The 16,555-nt window shown below is 44.2% G+C and overlaps 2 protein-coding genes across 2 annotated transcripts; both read right to left on the reverse strand.

Moving 5' to 3' along the window:
* Positions 1–2,384: 2,384 nt before the first annotated feature.
* LOC119243378 (protocadherin alpha-2-like) lies at positions 2,385–4,812 on the reverse strand. Its single transcript, XM_037509132.2, has one exon. It carries the CDS (start codon positions 4,791–4,793, stop codon positions 2,385–2,387), a length of 2,409 nt encoding a protein of 802 aa, XP_037365029.1. The 5' UTR covers positions 4,794–4,812.
* A 7,242-nt stretch (positions 4,813–12,054) lies between these two features.
* LOC119243380 (protocadherin alpha-1-like) lies at positions 12,055–14,639 on the reverse strand. Its single transcript, XM_037509133.2, has one exon. It carries the CDS (start codon positions 14,473–14,475, stop codon positions 12,055–12,057), a length of 2,421 nt encoding a protein of 806 aa, XP_037365030.1. The 5' UTR covers positions 14,476–14,639.
* Between the last annotated feature and the right edge of the window lie 1,916 nt (positions 14,640–16,555).

Below are 16,555 nucleotides of genomic sequence, written 5' to 3' on the forward strand. Positions count from 1 at the left end.
ACTTAAAATCAGGCTATTGATATTTGTGGACCTCAAAACATCAAGATATTGAAATATGTGTATATACATATTCTCTATTGTGGTAATTGTTAATTTACAAAGTATATTTACTTATGTCTATTAATTAGTAGGATGTCTACAATATACAAATTCTTTTTTCTGTAAAACCTTAGATAAATTCTGATTCTCAAGAAAAATGTACTCTATGCATTTTGATGCTTATGAAGTCTGAATAATTAATGTTACTTGTAGCAATAGACTTTCCTTAAAAGGAGTTCAAGATTTCCCCCACCAACTGCCTCAATCCCTTTAAAAGCAGATTTCAGATGAAGATCAATTAGTGGAAGCTATTTCTCTGATTCATCAATATCTTCCTACATTTGGGGAAAACATCAAATAACTTAAGCACCAAATAGCCAGACAGTTTTAGACAGCAATATCACCCCAAGACCTCTTCCTTTGGTTGAAACAAAATTTTCCTTTCCAAGTGTAACATTTGTCAAGTTTATGGTTTTAATTAAGTAACACAAGACTTTCCAATAAAATTGAAGCCATCCAATACAATCTTTGCCTTTTGCAAAAACTCCAATTTCACTAGAAATATGAAAGTTGTCAGGTGAAACGGAGTGAGCTTTTACGGTCATAGAAGAGGATTCTCAGGCATTGCATGTGGTGTCAGAGAAATATGGTGAGTCTCTGCACAGTGGGAGGCCTAGGCACATTAGCCCAGTGACACTGATGCTGGAAGTATGACTGAGCAACTGGATAATATGAGACTGGATAGAGCACTCTCCACTTGTATGAAGAAGTTCCCCACCTAGTCACCCAATAGTGTGATTTATTTTTTTAATGTTAAGGTTTTTAAATTAAAATTGAGAGGGTGCTCTTTGTATTGAACTCTATGGTGACTTAAAACAAGGATATTGCAAGTATGAAATATTTATTCAAAACAACAGATTATTGGGCATCCCTGGTGGTGCAAGGGGTTAAGTCTCAGCACTATGAAGTTATCTGCAGCCCCTGCAGCATGAGTTCGATGCCTGGCCAAGGAGCTGACCCATATGGCACAGCAGACCTCTCCTGTCTCACCCCCTGGTCCCCTCAGCAGTGTATTTCAATCAATCTGCCAGTTCTGCTCCCCACTCTGTCTCTGGTGAATCCTCTCTCTCACACACACACCCCTCTGGCCTATACCCTGGTTCTTGTATGCATGAATAAATAAATCTTTTTTAAAACAGGTTATTATACAAACAAATGATAGCCAACATTAGCATTTATTCTTAAATGATGTCATGTGTAGAAATAATCTAGTAGGACAGATACTTTTGGAAGTGCTGGCATTAACATATCCATTTAGGGCGCTTTCAAGGGCAAGGAAAAGAAACACTAACTTATTGACACTTACATAAACAGATAACCAAATGAATTTTTTCGATGCTAAAAAATACTTTAAAATAAGTGCAGGTAGGGGGCCTCCCTGGTGTGATAGCACAAGGGTTAAAGTTTCAGCTCAATCAAGCTATCACTAGCCACTGCAGCATGAGTTCCATTCCAGATAAGAGAGCTAAACCACATCTGACACAGCAGACCTCTCCTGTCTCACCCACTGCTCCCCTCAGCAGTGTTTTTCAGTAGATCCACCTGTTCTGCTCCCCACTGTCTCTGGTGAATCCTCTTACCACCACCCCACCTCTGCCTACATCCTAGTTCTTGTATGCATAAATAAATAACAATAAATCTTTTTAAAAAGTTCAGATATATAACACTCTTATTCCAATATATGGATGGTGTAAACTGGAGATAGGCATTATATAACCATATTCTTCAATTTTTTTTTCAAATGTGATTTTTTCAAATTTGAGAAAAATATTTACAGGTATTGTTAAGTTTTCAACTTTTATGGATGTGGTTTTCAGTCCTTTCAAGTATATTCTGATGGAGGGATTTAATTACGGAAAATAGAAAAGGCAAAAAAGGGAAAATTTTAAAAATTAAATGCTCTGAATGAAAGAAATTGATCTCTAATTTATAAACTATATTGCACAAGAGGACAACATAGATCTGTGACTGGGAATCATTATATAATATATGTTAACTGAAAAAGAACAATTCTAGAATTTGGAGGAAAAAATGAAAAGGCTGGGGCATCACTCGTGGCTCAAGAGGTTAAGCACAACACTGTGAAGCTATTCAAGTTCAATCCCCTGGCAGGGAGCCACCCATAGTGCAGCAGATCTCTCCTGTCTCACCCAGCTGCGCCCCTCAGCAGTGTATTTCAGTGAGTCTGCCTGTTATGCTCCCCACTCTGTCTCTGTTGAATCCTCCCATCCTCCCGCACCTCTGGCGTGTACCCCAGTTCTTCTATGTATCAAATAAATATTTTTTTAAAAAATGAAAAGGCTCACCTCTGCCACGTGTTCTGATTCTCTGGGTTGTTGCCTTTCTTCCTTGGAGCCTGGACCTTGAGGAAGGCTGGGGCTGAAGGCCATGAGGTCGGTCTTGGGCGGGCCCTCCCCGGAGCACACCCTCTGCCGCCGCTGCTGCGAGCACGACCAGCTCCCCACCGCGCTGGCGCACACCAGCGCCGGCTTCCCGGCCGCGCCCGCGCCCTCGCCCTCGCCCGGCGGCGCCGCGCAGCGCAGCGCCACGTACAGCAGCAGCGTCAGCACCAGCAGGCTGGACACGGCGCAGATGGCGACGATCAGGTACACGTTCACGTCCAGCAGCGCCGTCGGCGCGCCCGCCGCGCCCTCGGGCGCGCGCGACGACGCGCGGGGCGCCAGCCCGCTCTCCACCAGCGACAGCAGCACCGTGGCCGTGGCCGTGAGCGCCGGCTCGCCGTGGTCCTTCACCAGCACCAGCAGGCGCTGGCGCGGCGCGTCCGCCTCGTCCAGGGCGCGCGTCGTGCTGATCTCGCCCGTGTACAGCCCCACGCGGAACGGGCCGCGCGCGCCGCCCGCCGCCGCCGCCGCCGGCTGCAGCAGCTCGTACGACAGCCACGCGTTGTAGCCCGAGTCCGCGTCCACCGCGCGCACCTTGGCCACCACGTGGCCCGCGCCCAGCGAGCGCGGCACCAGCTCGCCCGCGCCGCCCGGCAGCAGCGCGGGCGCGTTGTCGTTCTCGTCCAGCACGAACACCTGCAGCGTCACGTTGCTGCCCAGAGGCGGCACGCCCGCGTCGCGCGCGCTCACCTGGAACTGCAGCAGCTCCAGCTCCTCGTGGTCCAGCGGCTGCAGCGCGAACACCCGGCCGCTCTCCGCGTGCACCGACACGTAGCTCGACAGCGCGCGCTCGCCCACCCGCCGCTCCACCAGCGAGTAGGACACCCGCGCGTTCTCCTGCGCGTCGGGGTCGCGCGCCGACAGCGTGCAGATGTGGCGGCCGGGCGCGTTGTTCTCCCTCACGAACACCGTGTGCTCGGGCTGCGCGAACGCGGGCGCGTTGTCGTTCACGTCGGCCACCTCCACCCACACGCTGGCCGTGGCCGACAGCGGAGGCGAGCCCCCGTCGCGCGCGGTCACCACCACCCCGTAGCTCGGCACGCTCTCGCGGTCCAGGGCGCTGTCCAGCACCAGCGAATAGTAGTTCCTGAAGGTGGACACCAGCTTGAAGGGGACATGGGGCGTCAGGCTGCAGGTCACCTTCCCGTTGACACCGGAGTCTCGGTCATGCACGCTGATCAGGGCGATGACTGTGCCCAAAGGAGCGTCCTCTCGGATGGGAAGTGAGAGAGATGTTATTGAGATTTCTGGTGTGTTATCATTGATGTCCACAAGTTTTACTGAAATTTTGCAATGCCCAGACATTGACGGAGCTCCTTTGTCATATGCAATGACTTGAATCTCGTAGTATTTCGTTTCTTCATAATCTAAGTTTCCTTTAGTTCTGATTTCCCCTGAGCTGGAATCTATTTTGAACTTGTTCTGTATAGTAGAGGGCACATCACTACTAAATGAATACACAATCTCGCTGTTTGATCCTTCATCTGCATCAGAAGCATTTACTTTAACCACTAATGTTCCGTTTGCAATATTCTCCATCAACTGTACTTTGTAAATTGATTGGTCAAAAGTGGGTTCGTTGTCATTCACATCTAGTACCTTAATAAGCAACTGAACGGTGCCAGTAAGCTCAGGTTTGCCCCCATCAGTAGCCACCAATAACAAATTAACCTGAGAAGTTTCCTCTCTGTCCAGAGATTTCTTCAGCACGAGAGACAAAGATTCACTTAATTCCTCATTTGTCTGTATATCTAGAAAGAAAAAGTCACTGGTGCTCAGCTTGTAGGAGAGAAGAGCATTTACTCCGATATCCGCATCAGATGCTCCCTCTAGAGGAAAACGCGAGTCAAGCAGCCTCGATTCATGAAACTGGATAGTCTTTATTGCCAGCGGAAAGACCGGCGCGTTGTCGTTAATGTCCCTCACCTCCACCTCCACGTGGAACACCTGCAGCGGCCTGTCCACGATCACCTCCAGGTGCAGGCTGCACTCCGCGCTCCGCCCGCACAGCTCCTCGCGGTCGATCCGAGAATTCACAAACAGAATGCCATTCTGCAGGTTTACCTCCAGAAGGTCCCCGCGGCCCTTGGACGCCAGGCGGAACAGGCGGGGCACCAGCTCGGCCAGCTCCAGCCCCAGGTCCTGGGCGATGCGGCCCACGAAGGTGCCGTGTTTGGCCTCCTCGGGGACCGAGTAGCGGACCTGGCCGCTCCCAGCCTCCCAGGCTGCGAGGAGCAGAAGGGAGAGCAGCAGGCGCCCCACCTCCCGTTCCCTTCTCATAGAAGACACCATTACCAATCCTCGGTGAATTGATCAAATTAGAAAATCGCGTTTTCCAAATTTTAGATATTGTTCTCTGCTTAAGTCCAGCCGCTTCTCTTTATCGTTCAGCTTCTCGAGTGACAATGCGGATCTGGGTATTTTTCTTCCTGGAGATAACTCTGTGGTGGACAGCGACATCATGTGGCCGAAATGTAGGCTGGATTCGTTATTCTGTAGATTTAAAACTAGCCAAGATCTAAGTTTACTAACAGTTTTCATGCTGGAAAAATGCCGATTTTAAACTCTGAAACATAATTTTTCTTTTAACGCATTCAAAATTCATTTTAAAATTTACCAATTCAACCATTTAAGGGCACAGCTTAGTGCTAAGGATATTGTGTTGTGAAGCAGATCTCAGACTTCATCTTGCATATATGAAAGCTTGCATCCCTTAGACAAACACATTTTCTACCACCACACCACCTACCCTGACCATTCTACTTTGTTATTATGAATTTGAGCATTTTTGCTAACTCATTTAAGTGGAATCTTACAAGATTTCCTTTTTTATGAGTGGCTTGTTTCACCTTGGCCAATGTCCTCAGTCTTCAAACATGTTGTAATATGTGACTGGATTTCCCTCCTTTTTGAGGCTGATTAATATCATAATGTACTTTATGTCACATTTGTTTATCCATTTTTCCATCTGTCTGTAGACATTTGGGTTGCTTTCACTTCTTGGCTATTGTGAATAGTGCTGCTATGAACATGGTGTAAAAATATTTCTCTGAGGCCCTGCTTTTAATTCTTTTGGATATATTACCTCTTTTTAAATCATTTCTTCAAGTAAAGCACCTAGGAGCAGAGGATCATTTTAGTCATTTGAAAATATATTCATATATTCCATTGCTAGATTTTTCCGGAACTATTGGAATTTTTCCTATTTTCTGATAGAACAAGTATTAGTAAAGAAATGCATCACTCAAGCCACCTTTAGGCTTGCTGTCAGTCAGGAAGGTAAACAGGTGAGAGTGAGAAATCAATGTTTATTTGTAGCCACAATCTATATATCTGTTCTCCTCCTTCTGGAAACACTAGAGGTTTTCACTTCCTTGTTACTCTGAGGTCGCATAGCTGCGTAATTTTCTTGGACCAATGTGACACTTTCAAGCAGTAGCATGTAATTGTGAGTACAAGCCTCTCTTCTGCTACCTTTTCCTGTTGTAGCAATTTTGGAAGCACAGGTTGACATTGAGAAGTCATAAGATCAAAGCGATCTGGGCCCCCCAGGTGCCACAGGGTTTAAAGTCTCAGCGCTATCAAGTTATTGCCAGTCACTGTTGCCTGAGTTCTATCCTGGCCAGGGAGCTACCCACATGGTGCTGCAGACCTCTTCTGTCTCGCCAGCTGCTCCCCTCAGCAGTGTATTTCAGTAGATCTGCCTGTTCTGTTCCCCACTCTGTCTCTGGTGAATCCTCTCACCCTTGCACCTCTGGCCTACACCCCAGTTCCTGTATACATAAAAAAGCGGTCTGGGATGCTGAGCCAACACATGGAGAAGACTGTCCCAGACATTCTCCCACACCACACAGGACTTTACAGGAACCAGAAAGAAAATTGTGTGTATGTTAGAGGGGAAACAGAAATAGTCAATGTGCAGGAACAGAGTCATTTGGGGTCACATGGCCATTAAGCTAATCTGCTAATGTGAACAGAATTTATTTTAGAAGGAAAGCATCACAACAGGTAATGTACAACCAACAGAACATTATTGTTGACATTTTTACTAAGGCATCTGACCATTAAGCAGATTAGATCACTTGATTCTTGGATTGCTACCTCTTTTTCTTCTATGTAAAAGGTAGGAGACAAAAATAATAAGCTGAAGTAAACATGTTTTCAGCATCTCATTTTTTGCCTAGTATTCAATCTACCTTGGGTTTTTTTTATATATATGTTTGTTCTTTTTACCATTTGGGGCTTAGTTGTGGTATTGTGAAAGACCAGAATGAAGATTTTTGCAAGAATGAATGCTCAGACACATAAATTTTAGGGAACTGACAGATTGGTTTTACAAGTGCAATGAGTTTAATTTTAGCAATGGACACTATATTTGTTTCCTAAAGTTGTTGTGACAAATTGCCACATTCTTGGGGGCTTAAAATAATAGGGACTTGAAACCCTCTAGTGTTCTCACAAGGAGAACAGAAATAGTGGTTACCAAAAAAAACCCAATTATTTCTTATTCAAGTAATATGTTCCTACCTATTTATTATTTTCTTTTCTTTTTTTATTTATACAATAGTTGGGGTACAGGTAAGAGGCATGGGAGGGTGAGAGGACTCACCAGAGATAGAGTGGGGAGCAGAACAGGCAGACTGACAGAAAGCACTGTTGAGGGAGCAGCGGGCATGACAGGAGAGGTCTGCTGCGCCATGTAGGAATCTTCCTGGCCAGGGAATCAAACCCGCACTGCAGAGGCTGCAGACAGCTTCACAGCACTATGTTCAACCCGCTGCGCCACCCGGGAGGCCCACCTATTTATTATTATACCAGGAAATAGAATTATAATTCTAATCCTGATAGGAAGTTTTCTGAAAAAGAAGGAACATTTCAAGAAAACAGTCTTCTCGTGTTTTCCCATTAATTTCAGGCAATGCAAGAATATTTCTCTACAAATGACACTACATTGGTATTATTATATCAAGATAACTTGAAAATAAAATTATAATCACTAAGATCATATCCACAAAACTAAAATTGAATAATTAAAAGATAAAAATGTTTTTTACCAAGAGCTTACTGAAATCAATAATTTTTGTTTATATGGGGGTGCTTGAAAATCCAAGCCTCCATTAAAAATGAGAATAACATCATTATTCTCATATGTACAAGTGCAATGACTTTGCCTAGTTTTTTTTTTCAGATATACAAGGTATGAACCTATTAATTTTAGTGGATAATTAACATTAACAAAAAATAAATCCATTTACATAAAAATGATCATAATCTGGTAGTAAGATCACAATTAATTAGTTGTTCTTAGATCCCTAGTGCATCAATCTAAATTTTGTTTCTGACAGTAACCCCAGTGTCATTATGTGAAGACATGCCTGAATGTCTTTAGGCCAGATTTTTCTTTTTCACTTTTACTTCCACGAATTTTATGTTGAACTATTCCCACACCATAAGTTTTTGTTTCTTCAGTTTCTTCTGGGATATCTTTGTCTTCTGTGCAACCTCCTCTTATGGTTTAAGAACAATCTGCTCTTTTTCTTTTTTTTAGATTTACTTTTATTTATCTATGCATATGAGAGATGGGGTAGCGGGTGAGAAGTGTGGGGAGGGGGTGAGAGGATTCATCAGAGACAGAGTAGGGAGCAGAATAGACAGATCTACTGAAATACACTGCTTAGAGGAGCAGCAGGCAAGACAGGAGAGGTCTGCTGTTCCATGAGGATTAGCTCCCTGGCCCCCAATCTGCTCTTTTTCAATAAGGATCATCTCCATGTGGCAGATGAAGCTCACCTAGGGGTTAATCCAACCATGAGCTCTGTAAGTTCTGAGACGCACCTTGGGGGCTTTGTTCACCTGGATGAGCTCAGTGACCAGAGAACCTACATCTAAATGCTTAAGTTCAGCATTACACTCTGCATTTTTAAGCATGTACAGTAAAAACTCAGCACTCTTTTTGGGCTGCCGACCCTGCATTCAGCTGCACTTTTTGGCCTGGGCACACCTACCAACTCCACCAGTGTAACGACAGAATGGCACACACTGCTTCTGTAGAGTGACTGCTTCTATAGAGTGACATCAAATACTTCATGGTCTTTCAGATATGCATACCCTTCATGGCCTGGTAGTGTCAAAAGTGTTCTTAACGGGCCTCCCTGGTGGCCCAAGGGGTTAAGCACAGCACTATGAAGCTATATGCAACCTCTGCAGCAAGAGTTTGATTCCCAGCTGGCCAGGGAGCTACCCACATGGTGCAGCAGACCTCTCCTGACTTGCCTGCTGCTCCCCTCAGTAGTGTATTTCAGTCAGTCTGCCTGTTTCTTTTTTTTTTTAAGATTTATTTACTTATGCATACAAGAGCTGGGGTACAGGCCAGAGATGCAGGAGGTGAGAGGTTTCACCAGAGACAGAGTGGGGAACAGAACAGGCAGATTGACCAAAGTACACTGCTGAGGGGAGCAGCGGGCGAGTCAGGAGAGGTCTGCTGTGCCATGTGGGGTTGCTCCCTGGCCGACCAGGGGATTGAACTCATGCTGCAAGTGGCTGTGGCTTCATAGTGTGGTACTTAACCCTTTGTGCCACCAGGGAGGCCCCCAGTTGGCATGTTCTGTTCTCCACTCTGTCTCTGGTGAATCCTCTCACCTCCCCACCTCTGGCCTGAACCCCATTACTTGTATGTATAAATAAATAAATCTTAAAAAAAAAAGAATATTCCTAAAACGAACTCAAAGATTTGAACCTCTTGATTTGCATGACTTTGTAGGGATTTCCAGGTCTAGTGAGTAGCAAACCATTTTCAGAAATCACCTAAGGTGGCTTACAGGAAGAGTTCAGGCCTAGTTTAAAAGGTAGACTTTAAATTACTTAAAAGAGAAAAAAAAAGATAAAAATGTGTGTTTTACCAAGTCATTTGGTAGACTTCAAATGATGTTTATTTCCATTAGTAATCATATTGTAAACCTCTCGGTGAAGCACTACTAAGTAATTGGTTTTCCGACCTATATTAATGCTTAGAGAAACAAGTTGTGTCATTCTAGCCTCCAATATCAGCCTTTAATATAGTTTTTCTGGCTTGATAGAAGAAAATATAGGTTCGGTTTTTACATACTACTTATGGGTGGGTTTTTTTTTTTCAATTTAGTCTTAAAACATGGTTTCCTCTGTTCCTCCCAACTGTTTGATCATTTTAATTTCCCTTTTCAGGGCACTTTGCATAATCTTGCTTATATTTTTCTTTAGCTGAGGCAATGAGAGTTACACTACTTTTCTGAGTACTTTTTGCATAAAAAGAGAAAGCCTTCATTTGTTTTGCTTCCAGAAAGCTTGATAATAACAGCCAGATCTTATTGCCTATTTTTAAAAAGTCACAAATAGAATGAGATCCTCCTTTATAAACACATTGGTTAGACACAGAAAGCTGAAAATGACTATTACACCAAATCCAAGCTTTTGCATAACCTAGTTGTTATTTTAAATGTGTGTAAATGTGGTTACCTAGAAGGCAGGTACCTTACCTGTATCTTGTATCACCATTTCTGCCTCCCTAGGTTCTACAACAGAGCTGAGTATATACAGTCTTTCTAGATTTTATGATGAGATCACATCATGATAAACCCACCCTAATTAGAAAGTGTAATTAGAAAGTGCATTCAATAAATATACCTATTCTACTGAAAAGCATAGCTTAGTCTAGCATACCTTAATTATGCTGAGAACAGTCACATTTGCCTAGAGTTAGTCCAAATCATCTAACACAAAGCCGATTTTATAACAAAGTATTCAATATCTCATGTAATTTATTGAATACTGTACTGAAATTAAGAGGCTGTAGAATATATTTGTTTACCCTCCTGATTTCATGACCTCCATCAGGAGAGAGCATCATATGGGTATGGTTTTTTCCTGGGTGTGGTTAGCCCAGGAAAAAATCAAAACTCACAACTCAAAATATGGCTTCTACTGAATTTGTAAATTTTGTACCACTGTAAAATTAAAAAGCCATAAATCAAACCACCCCAATTCAGGGACTATCTGTAGTAGACTCTCAACTTGTGCCTATGGAATGAACGCATAAGTAAATACTGAGTGTCTCTAGAAGAAATCGTAAGCCTGGAATTTAATATCATTAACAAATGTAGCTCTTGGTACATGAAAATGTGGATAGGGAAAAGAAATTACTTTGTGTTTCCTTAATGTATCTTTCTCAATTTTATGATCCAGCAAAGTTGATCTACTTTTTGAGGAACTGGGAAATTTTCCTGACAACCTGATTTTAAAATTATTTTTGCTGACTCTTTCCAAAAGACTGGTGTGATAATTAACACTTGAAAAGTTACAGAAACAAGTTTGCAACCTAAGTTTTATGAAGCTCTAAGCAACAGCTCTGTATCAAGTTAAATCTGAAAATAGAGCTACCAAATTATATTAATTTTTTTCTTTTTTTCTTTTTCTTTCTTTCTTTTTTTTTTTTTTTTTTTTTGCACAGATGATCTAGTGCACAAGCCAGAGGTGGGGGTGGTGGGTAAGAGGATTCACCAGAGACAGAGTGGGAACAGAATAGGTGGACTGACTGAAATACACTTCTGGGGAGAGTAGCATGCAAGACCGGAGAGGTCTGCTGTGCCTTGTGGGTCAGCTCCCTGACAGTGGTTATAACTTGTGCTGCAGTGGCTGCTGATAGCTTCATAGTGCTGCAACTTAAGCCCTTGCACCACCAGGAGGCCCAATTTTGAGCTTTTTAACAGATTTTTTAAAAATTTGCCCTTACAAATTTATTCATTGTAAATGATCTTTAAATTTTAATGAAAGGTAATAAAGTTATTAGCAAGTTTGGGGTATGTATCTTTGGGAGATTTGGAGAAAACCACATAAACACTGAACTTTGTGTGAGCCTCCTCCATGAATTGGAGCCAAAGTATGGACTTCACTAAGTTATTGGAAAGATTGGGTACAGTAAAAAATATTTCAGACTATTTGTGGATGGAGTAAATGGAAGGTGCTCAGTAAGTGTTTTCTAAGAAGATCATAAATAACAAATTCATGCCACAATATGCCTTCTAGGAGAACTCAAGGTCAATGGCATCAGGCCATAATGACAATGAGATAATGGTCATGTTTTAACAGAAAAATTAAAATATCGCCCAATAAAAATATTTCAAATTACATTTGCTTAGAACAATTCTTTTTACTACCCACTCTGAAATTTCCCACACTTAAGAGAAACTGCATACAATTTTGTGCCCAAGGCTTGATATTTCACTATGAGATATAACTAATAAACCCGAAAATATCTTTGTATTTGATCACACTGAGACCCTGGGTTAAATAAAAGGCTATTTCATATTTCAGTGTTTTTTCTTAAAGTATCCTACCATTTTAAAAGGATAATAACCATTTGTCCCTATATTTGCGAGATATGTTTTACTCAAGATGCAGGCAGCGACTAAGAATAAATATCTAACTAAATGGTAAGATTTGTTTCACATTCTTCAAAGTAAACATTTTGGAACATTTTTTTAAAGTGAATATAAAACATTGTTAGATAAATTTAAAAATATTAAAGCCAAGCCTTGAGAGTTGGACTTACATTACCGGAAAGGTCCGAATTTGTTTGTGGATGTTCACTTTCTTCCAACGCGTTCAGACCGGGAGGAAGGCTGGGGCTGAAGGCCATGAGGTCGGTCTTGGGCGGGCCCTCCCCGGAGCACACCCTCTGCCGCCGCTGCTGCGAGCACGACCAGCTCCCCACCGCGCTGGCGCACACCAGCGCCGGCTTCCCGGCCGCGCCCGCGCCCTCGCCCTCGCCCGGCGGCGCCGCGCAGCGCAGCGCCACGTACAGCAGCAGCGTCAGCACCAGCAGGCTGGACACGGCGCAGATGGCGACGATCAGGTACACGTTCACGTCCAGCAGCGCCGTCGGCGCGCCCGCCGCGCCCTCGGGCGCGCGCGACGACGCGCGGGGCGCCAGCCCGCTCTCCACCAGCGACAGCAGCACCGTGGCCGTGGCCGTGAGCGCCGGCTCGCCGTGGTCCTTCACCAGCACCAGCAGGCGCTGGCGCGGCGCGTCCGCCTCGTCCAGGGCGCGCGTCGTGCTGATCTCGCCCGTGTACAGCCCCACGCGGAACGGGCCGCGCGCGCCGCCCGCCGCCGCCGCCGCCGGCTGCAGCAGCTCGTACGACAGCCACGCGTTGTAGCCCGAGTCCGCGTCCACCGCGCGCACCTTGGCCACCACGTGGCCCGCGCCCAGCGAGCGCGGCACCAGCTCGCCCGCGCCGCCCGGCAGCAGCGCGGGCGCGTTGTCGTTCTCGTCCAGCACGAACACCTGCAGCGTCACGTTGCTGCCCAGAGGCGGCACGCCCGCGTCGCGCGCGCTCACCTGGAACTGCAGCAGCTCCAGCTCCTCGTGGTCCAGCGGCTGCAGCGCGAACACCCGGCCGCTCTCCGCGTGCACCGACACGTAGCTCGACAGCGCGCGCTCGCCCACCCGCCGCTCCACCAGCGAGTAGGACACCCGCGCGTTCTCCTGCGCGTCGGGGTCGCGCGCCGACAGCGTGCAGATGTGGCGGCCGGGCGCGTTGTTCTCCCTCACGAACACCGTGTGCTCGGGCTGCGCGAACGCGGGCGCGTTGTCGTTCACGTCGGCCACCTCCACCCACACGCTGGCCGTGGCCGACAGCGGAGGCGAGCCCCCGTCGCGCGCGGTCACCACCACCCCGTAGCTCGGCACGCTCTCGCGGTCCAGGGCGCTGTCCAGCACCAGCGAATAGTAGTTCCTGAAGGTGGACACCAGCCTGAAGGGGACATGGGGCGTCAGGCTGCAGGTCACCTGCCCGTTGACACCGGAGTCGCTGTCATGCACGCTGATCAGGGCGATGATTGTGCCCAGTGGAGCGTCCTCCCTGACAGGCAAAGAAAGCGACGTGACCGCCAGCTCTGGAGCATTATCATTTACATCCAGTACTTTCACTAAAACCTTGCAGTGACTTGACATTGGAGGACTTCCTTTATCAACTGCTTTAACCTGAATTTCGTAGGATTTTGTTTCTTCGTAATCCAGCCTACCAATTAGAGTAACTTCTCCTGAACTGGAGTCAATTTTAAAAATTTTTTTAATGCCAAGAGGAACATCACTGCCAAAGGAAAAGACAATTTCGCCATTTGCATCATCGTCAGCGTCAGAGGCATTTAGCGTGGTCACTAAGGTTCCATTTGCTGTAGTCTCTAACAGGTGGACTCTGTACACCGCCTGGGAAAACAATGGGGCGTTGTCATTAACGTCAAGCACCGTGATCAGCAGCTGAACTGAACCTTCTAGCTCTGGTTTGCCTCCGTCTCTGGCTGTCAGTGTTAAATGAAGTTCCGATATTTCTTCTCTATCCAAAGATTTCCTCAATTCAAGCGAAAGTGACTTACTCAGTTCATCACTTGCCTGTACATCCAAAGAGAAATAATCACTGGGGCTGAGGGTGTAGGTTAGAAGAGCGTTGGTGCCTATGTCTGCATCTGCAGCGCCCTCTATCGGAAAACGAGAGTTCACCTGCCTGGATTCAGAAATAAATATCCTTTGTTCTCTCCCTTTGAAGACAGGCGGGTTGTCGTTAATGTCCCTCACCTCCACCTCCACGTGGAACACCTGCAGCGGCCTGTCCACGATCACCTCCAGGTGCAGGCTGCACTCCGCGCTCCGCCCGCACAGCTCCTCGCGGTCGATCCGAGAATTCACAAACAGAATGCCATTCTGCAGGTTTACCTCCAGAAGGTCCCCGCGGCCCTTGGACGCCAGGCGGAACAGGCGGGGCACCAGCTCGGCCAGCTCCAGCCCCAGGTCCTGGGCGATGCGGCCCACGAAGGTGCCGTGTTTGGCCTCCTCGGGGACCGAGTAGCGGACCTGGCCGCTGCCCGCCCCCCAGGCTGGCAGGAGCAGAAATAAGAGCAGCAGACGCAGAGCTCCCTTGCTTCCTCGCCTGGAAAACAGCATCGCAAAAGCACTACACCTTTGATCTAGCTCTCACCTCACTTCAAATTCCTGCTTTTACTTCATATTCTCAGTAATTTCTCTCCTTACCGTTTTTTCTTCTGTAGGGCGGTGACAAAATGGTGCTTCCTCTGTTAGGTTTAAGTTATCATTGACTGGACTTTGTGGTATACAGCGACATCATGTGGCTAATGCCATAGATTTTAGATACATTCATTGATTTCCAGAATAGTGTATATTCATTTGCAATATACTCAACGCAATTATTTTCAATTTCAAATCTTTTCAAAGACCAGGACATTTCAAATATTATTTGAGAGTACGTAATTCAATATTTTCCTTCAGTTGTTATTACAAAGCTATTACAATTGGATTTGGGTAGAAATCAAGGTACAGAAAGCAAAATAATCTTACCTTTTTATTTAAAATGAAGTATCAATCCATATTTTTATTATTACATATTCATAACTGAATAATGGAGTTTTAAAATAAGGCACACATTGATCACTAAGTCCCCATATTCTAGGATAGTTTGTGTTTCATTTTTAACACAAAATATTGTGTTCTCATTTCGCACACATTACCAGGTACTTACATGTGAAATTTTACAGATACATATGCTATATGTCAATGTTATAGGACAAACATAATATTTGATATATTAAATCTTAGAAAAATGATGTTTGGGACATTTCCCTTTAATGCTTGTTATAATCATCTAACTGATGAACTTATAACTTGACCTCCAAAAGTTGCATTTCCAAATAGAGTTAGAGTCCATTGAATATTCCTACATGAAAATTTCATCTGTACTTTATTGTCATATAAAATGTTGCATCTTTCACATTATTTTTATTGAAATTATTTATTGAAATTAAAATAATGTGAATACTAAAATCAATATTAAACATACATATCTGAGAATCTTACAATCATCCATAACAAAAATTTAAATATGAAGGTACATTCTTAGAAGAAACTGAGAATAACCAATACATTCCTCTAAACTTCATATTTAGAACCAATTAAAAAAATAACTTAAAATGTCATCTGAATAAACTTTCACTAGTGTATTAAAATTGAAACACAAAACAACAGTAAGGTAAGGACTTCATTATCAAAATATACAAAAATTAAAGGTTACATAATACTATCCTCAAGGGAAAAACTTGGAATATAATATCTTGGGAAAAGGATAATCATATTAGTCATTTCCTTGTCAAATGAGACTTGAGTGCAGATTTTGAAAAAGCATGTGGGTTGAAGACAAAGCTATAAAGTAGTGAGAGAGGATCCCAGCATCAACATTGGCAGGTAACATAAAAATTAACCTTGCCTTTTGCCATTTTTACTGTTACTGTCACAAACTTCCCACCTGGAATTTAAATATTGTGTTCTCATTTCACACACAATAAATACCTTTTTCACCTTTTAGTTTTCCTTGAGAGTTCTTACATCTGATGAAGACAAATTCCTTTCTGAAGCAGTTGTTACCCTAAAAAATATTCCCCATTACATGGACTGATCTCAGATATGAAAATAGATCAGAATGCTCAGAAATTCTATTATTAAAGATATATTTCAGGGCCTCCCTGGTAGTGCAAGGGGTTAAGACGCAACCTATGAAGCTATCGGCAGCCACTGCAGCATGAGTTCGATCCCTGGCCAGGGAGATACCCACATGGCGCAGCAGACCTCTCCTGACTTGCCCACTGCTTCCCTCAGCAGTGTATTTCAGTCAATCTGCCTGTTCTATTCCCCACTCTGTCTTTGATGGATCCTCTCACCCCCCCATATCTCTGGCCTGTACCCCAGTTCTTATATGTATAAATTTTTTTAAAAATCTTTTAAAAATTAAAAAAAATAAAGATGTATTTCATTAGACTTAAAGGATATTATTTTAAATGGGGGAGAATTATACATTTAAACTTTAAACATTCTGTATATATTTATACAAGTTAAGCTGGTATAAAACTCAAAATTAGAACACTATAGCTTTAAGATAGTAAATGTAATGTCTATGGTAACCACAAAGAAAATAACATAGATTTTTTTTAAAAAAAGAAATGAGGGCTCCCTGGTG

The sequence above is a fragment of the Talpa occidentalis genome, unplaced genomic scaffold (assembly GCF_014898055.3).
Source record: "Talpa occidentalis isolate TD23 unplaced genomic scaffold, MPIMG_talOcc4v2.1 talOcc4.13, whole genome shotgun sequence".
Taxonomy (NCBI): domain Eukaryota; kingdom Metazoa; phylum Chordata; class Mammalia; order Eulipotyphla; family Talpidae; genus Talpa; species Talpa occidentalis.